The following is a 6,434-nucleotide window of genomic DNA, read 5'->3' on the forward strand; positions in this document are numbered from 1 at the left end:
TTGTGAATAAATCTACAATGCTATTATTTGAGGCCTCACGCATTAAATCATCGATCACAATAAGTTTAGGACTCTGATCTGCTGAATAGTCACCAGATTGCGGTAATCCCTCGCGAAATTCGATTTTATTACCATACTCTGAATAACCAGGTTGCCATTCAGAGTAATAAAAAAGTATTCGATCGAAACGAACGTCAGCCATTTCGTGAATGTATTTGAAAAATTTTTTTACGAAAAAAGTTTTGCCACAACCAGTAGGCCCGCAAATTATGGAGGTCCATGGATGTTTCCACCGCGGATCCATAATGAGAAATGATTGTCAAAATCGAATGCTTTATATTTATATTCGTTCACGTTCATAAAAACAAGAATAAAAAATGTTAATCTGAATGACTTTCTTAAAAAGTAACCTGATTTTTTTTTCTATTAACTTTTGGAATAACAATCAGAATTATGTTAATAAACAATAATTATTACTCTTCGTTCATTATTATTTATACTAGCTATTTTTTTGAAAAATCTCATAGTCTTCATTACCTTTTTGGAGTGTGAGAGATCGCCTTTTACCTTTTTCTTCTCAGCATAAAAATAATAAGGAAATAACAGACAATCTTCTGAAGAATTCATTATTCAGACATGCTAAGAAATAATATCCGTCCTTCGGAAGAATTCAAGATAACAACTGTAGCGAAGCCAGGTCTTTAAACCTGAGGTGTAAAATAGCTAGCCGCGAGATAATGTCCAGCCTTCGAAAGAATGCGAAGTGTCAGGTGTAATGGAGTAAGGCCTTTTTACCCACGATGCAAAATGAAGCCCTGTGGATGGTAGAGTAGAACAAGGTCTCTTTACCCTACACGCCAGAGCTAGACGCAAAATAATATTCATTTTCGAGAGAATATGGAATTCCGTTGTGTCACCGCAAAAACTTTATCTTCTAAGATGGAAAAAGAAGGAAGGCGCAATTTATTTCCGTAAACATACATAAAAATAAAGTTCACCATTTTTATTAAACGTTATCGCAGTATTTTTTTCATTACAAAACTGTACATAATTTTTCTTATTATAAAATTAAACAATAAAAATATGATAATACTAATCCCATTTTTTTATTTTTTTTTACACCCTATATTAATATTTTATTACTCAATTCACATTCATGCCGTTGTTCGAACAAAACCGTAGGGTAGGGTACAATATTCTCTATCCTGTTGACGTTTTACACTCACTGGGGCGCAAGACTTAGTTTCTTCGCGTGAAATTACATGATGGAATTCGGTACGTCTTATTGCATCGAATTTCAAAACGATTGGTGCACTCCTTTCTCCCGTCACAAATGAGCGAATCGTTTGATAATTTATTTGTTGACTATTTTGAAAGTTCAACGTGATACCTTTAACTTTACATACTTCTACAGTGGTACCATCAGGTTTACGCACAATAAAAGAATAGAATTTTGGTCCACCCGACACAAACGAAGTGATGTATGAACCATCTCCGTACGCACTTAACTCGTCAGTCAGATCTCCGAGAAATTGTCCGACGGGAGGCTGGTATTCATCACTTCGTTCGTGACTTACATAAATGCACGAGTCGGTGTCACAATACAACACGCGACGACCAAGTCCCTCCAAATATTCATACAGTTTGAGCCGCGCCTGTGCTGTCGTGTATGCAGCAATTACAACATTAGCTGTAAGCGATGGTCGAATAGCCTCATCAGAGTTTTTGTAATTTACGTACATAATTCTATGATTTACAGGTAAGATTCCTGTAATTTCAATTTCTGGACTTGTTAGTAAATCCATGAGCTCTACACGCGTAGAAATAATCAAAGTATTAGTTTGATTTTCACGCTGTCCAAATTTTCCCCAAAAAGAATTGAGAGCGAGTTTGGCAAGCGAACGAAGACCCGGGTTGAAATCTATAGCATTTGCATCAAGCACGACTCCTTCTGCATTTTTATAATCGTCGATGTATTGTTGCATCGCTTCAGGATTCCCAACACAATTCGTTGGTGCTCCGCTGGCTTCTTGTTTGATTTTTAGGAAAGTATTTATATAATCTGCAAAAAGACCTCCGCTTCGAGTTAGAGGGTCGTAGCGTGTAATTTCGTACTGCCAAATTTCGTCTACGTGTAATACAGTATAGCCTAGTGAGATCGCTTTCCTCAATTCATCGACAACCCATGTACCGTTGAAAGCACGGTCTTCTGGATTTTCATGCTCGCAATTCCCATTTGTATCTAAATTCAGACAGCATGATTTACATAAAGCAAATAACAATTTTCCATGAGCTCGAAACGGTAAAACCGGAAAATACAAATCACGAGGGGGTAAAACGGTACACTTGACCAGGCCCTCAACACGCTCTAAAGAATTATTTTGGCCAATGAGAACGCGACACTCCTCACCGACGTACACTTTAGGATGACCTATTGGAAATTTTCCAGTTTTACATACCCATGGATATAATGAGCATACATCTACATATTTTATTTTTTCACTTTCTTTTACTTCGTACATATTTACAAAATTTTCCGTTCTTCCTCCAAAAAATGCTTCACGCGGCTCAAGCGGTTCTGAAATCACCATAGGGTGATTTTTCACAAATTCAGCCATTTCATCATTATTTTTCAACATAGCATCATATTCGCATTCCCATATTTCTGTTAGTAAAAATCCCTGCTCTTTAATTCGTGCTGATATCGTAACAGTACGCTCGTATCGCTGATCCATTGTATCATCACAACGCATTCGTTTGTCTCTATTTATACGAAAGCAACGTTTACATCCATGCCAATAACAACCATGGAATTGCAAGACGTGACGAATATTGTTCTCCTCGTAATATCCGTCTACTGGAGGTAAGCCCAGGGGTAAACGCTGCTCTCGTGTGCGACCAGCGTGTGTGATAATAATACCTTTTTCTCGCTCAAGCCATACGAGCCACGAAACAGCTTTACGAGATTGTTTATCAGCCCATCGATAACCTCCAGGGGGTAATAGTGCAATTTTATCCGCTGGTAGGAAGTTTTTGCGATATACTAATGAACATGCTGATGCTATTGTACAACTTTCAGCAAACGGGCAAACTTTACCGCACTGGATAAATAATTTACGAAAAGCTAAGCATGCTCGACGTAGCACTGATACATCATCGCGACAATATCGCAAAAATTCCTCAGCAAAATTAAAAATATATCCAGAGTCACTCGTTTCTTGGTACCATGCCATGAACCGCTTACGTTCCGCAGTAAACATTTTGTCAGGAGAATAAAAGTGCAGAGCTGGTAACGATCCGATATAATTTTGATTTTCTGGAGTGTTGAACAGATGAGGAAATGTACCTTTTGTCACAATATCATCAAATCCGAATGCTTTCGGTAGCGCACTGAGAGACATTGGCAAATAATTCAAACTATCGAGAAAACAGATTTTTCCTACTCTCATGGAAATTATTTTTGTTCCTCTCATTATCAGTGTAGGCATTTGAGTTTTTTGATCTTCAATGAGATAACGGAGTATGAATTGACCGTCAAATCCTCGAGCGTTATGAGCTATGCAAATTATTTTCTCGAATTTTGAATTAATAGCCAATTTCACAAGATTTCCTACTGGGTCGTCGGGAAATACAAATTCTCTCTGGCCACAAACTTCGCATTCATTTTCTATGATTTCATCGCTTAAACACGAGAGGCAAACACGTTGAGCTACACAGAGATTTGGTTCATGAACACGAGAAGAATTATCTCCTCGTAAACGTGTATGCTGTTGCGTTTCGAAATCATAGAAAATAAATTGCAACACTAAATTTTTTCGTTCCGTTGATTCTTTCCGTTCAAATGATTTAATTTTCAACGGAGCAATATAACAATTATGCGATGTGGGGCGTACGCGTTTGCATGTTTTACAAAACGACACTCCACATTCGTGAGGTGTTTTGCACCAGCTTTTAATAAGTCTAGAACAAGAGCGACAAATTTTCAACATTTCGCAAACGCTAGATTCTTGCTTATTTTTACATCCTCGGACTTTACGAGCTCTAGCTTTTTTATGCAACTCGAAACACTGTACTCCAAAAAATGAACGATTGCAGTCATTACACTGGGTGAGTGGCTCGCCATTACCCCTACATTCTACTGATTTACAGCGTGAGCATTCTTTGGAGCACCGATGTTCGATCGCACGAGTATATCCGGTGTTGCATAATGCACAAAATCCTCGACTTCCGAGAGCTCCGACTAGATTTAAAATCGGTTGAAAATGTCGGGAACGCTCGTAATAAATTATGAACAAAGTATGCTTTATTCGACCGAACTCTGAAATAACATTTTCTCTTCCATCAAACAACGCGGGGGTACGTTTTCCGAACGAAAGAAATTCGTAAACTACGATGGCAACACCTTCGCGAATAAAATATTTTTGAAACAATTTTATTTCGCGTAGCCCGCATCCGCGCGGTGGAATTTGGATGTGAGCTTTTTGCACTAGTTTTAATGCCTCAGAGCGCTGATATTCTCGTCGGGAATCGCGTATTTTTTGCCAATTTTTATGTAATTCTCCTGTACGCAATTCTCCTCGATCAGCGTAAGCATATGCAGTGACAAGTGATCGAGGTAAACATAAATTATCACGATTATCTATATGTAGAATTGAGCGTTTAGCTACCTCTTCGTGAGAGAGAGGAGTGCCCCCACGACCGCCGCCCTGAACGCCGCGAACGATACACATTTTTATTTCTAACGAGTCATCAACTATTCTAAACTCACGGGCGCTTTGTGAAATATCGTTGATCAATTTCCAAATATCATCGAGCGAGAAGTCGCGTACTGGACGAAAGGATAGCCACGCAGCTCCTTGAGAAAACCCTGGTGAATTGATTTCCAATCCAGCGTAATCGTGAGGTTCGCATGATTCCGTGAGATGAGTCATTACATCTCGCATTGCCCCCTGAATCCAAGAAAACTGATCCGTGTTTTCTGGAGGTTTCTTTAGTTTCAACACAATTTCGCGTCCTCGTGTCTTGAAACGACGGAAGTAGCGTGCCCTCTCGCTAATGATTTGGAAACGATGCCCAGGAGGTAAAATATTTCCCCATTTTTCTTCTTCTCCTCCTCCTCCTCCACCGATTTGGTATGCTGAAAATGAAAAACAAGGAAATTAGTATCGTCATCATGTAAAATCAAATAAATAGTAAAACATGCGGAAAAAAAAGTTACGATTACTAACAAAAAATTCTCTACTCCGTCTCATCATCTTCAGATGTTTCCAATCTCTCTAGGAGCCATTCAGCATTGAAAAGACGCCTATCGACTTCCCGAAAAAACGCGTCCTCGTGTAAATTTTCATTCTCCCCGGAAAAATACCCTGGATTTTTTTTTTTTCAATTGTCGTTATATAGATCGGATTATACAATGGACCACGCAATTAACAAGATAGTTGTATTTTACAAAAAATTTTTTTTTTGGTTCTCACCTGAATCTGCTTCAGAAGATTCAGAAGCGTCAGAAACTTGTTCCTCGTCGTCGTCTTCCCACGCAATTCGTGCCAATTCATCATCAGTCTCTTCATTATCGTGAACAGATTCTTCTTCTTCTTCTTCTTCTTCTTCTTCTTCTTCTTCCTCGCTACTGCTACTACTGCTGCTACTGTCGCTGCTAGATTCGCTGGTTTCAAAATTGAGACGGCGAACTCCAGATGTTCTAGCGATTCCTGAAGGTCCTGCAACTGCCTCATCCCCTATTTCATCGTTATCAAAACGATACGATGGACCCGTTATCCTGATGTCCGAGGGGTTTATCACGTTCGGGGCACGTGTATCGATCCAACAATCGGTTTTCGGGCGACCTTCGACACCCGGATTATCATCCATATCATGGTCATCGGAATCAGTGCGTCCTTCTTCATTAAAATTGTAACGCTCCTCTTCGCTACATAGTTCCTGGTATCGACGCACTGTACACACGATCATTTTTTGAAAATTCAAATTTCATACACTCTCACTCACTCGTATTCCCACACTCACTCTCGCTATCAGAAATTCTTTGATACTTACCCCTCTCGGCAAATATCCCGGCTAACTCGGGGTCATCACCCCATCCTCGACGACGTATCACCCTGACGACTGAATCGATCAGAGGAGTCGCATGAAAATACCCCGTCCTCCATCCGTATATAAGATCTCGTTTGGATAAATCTAATAAAACGCCACGAATTTTTCGAAGCACTACACTTGAAGGTAAATGATACATCATTTCCTTCTGTTTCGCCTCCGTCCATCTTGAGGCTAAACGCGGTACACGTCGCACCAAAAACTTGAACAATTCACCCAACAAATATCGCGGAATAACTCGAGACATTTTAATCGAACGAACTCTTTGAACGTCAGAAATCGAATGAAAGATTTTCAAAGGAGTTCTTCGGTATTTTAATAGA

At 39.4% G+C, this 6,434-nt stretch overlaps 1 protein-coding gene across 1 annotated transcript; it reads right to left on the reverse strand.

Moving 5' to 3' along the window:
- Positions 1 to 1,154: 1,154 nt before the first annotated feature.
- On the reverse strand, positions 1,155 to 4,123 carry LOC122406353 (uncharacterized). Its single transcript, XM_043411752.1, has 2 exons — positions 4,022 to 4,123; positions 1,155 to 3,767 (listed from the first exon to the last, which is right to left on the reverse strand). The coding sequence occupies exons 1-2, from the start codon at positions 4,121 to 4,123 to the stop codon at positions 1,155 to 1,157; spliced, it is 2,715 nt and encodes a 904-aa protein (XP_043267687.1).
- Positions 4,124 to 6,434: the final 2,311 nt, after the last annotated feature.

This window comes from Venturia canescens, chromosome 2, assembly GCF_019457755.1.
Source record: "Venturia canescens isolate UGA chromosome 2, ASM1945775v1, whole genome shotgun sequence".
Taxonomy (NCBI): domain Eukaryota; kingdom Metazoa; phylum Arthropoda; class Insecta; order Hymenoptera; family Ichneumonidae; genus Venturia; species Venturia canescens.

What these genes read in the sequence shown, in the direction of transcription:
- LOC122406353 (XM_043411752.1), bottom strand. Translation starts at nt 4,123, where the DNA reads ATGGCGAGCCACTCACCCAGTGTAATGACTGCAATCGTTCATTTTTTG. An exon ending in AGCTCGTAAAGTCCGAGGAT is followed by an intron (nt 3,768 to 4,021) that starts GTAAAAATAAGC and finishes GAAACGCAACAG; the next exon opens with CATACACGTTTACGAGGAGA.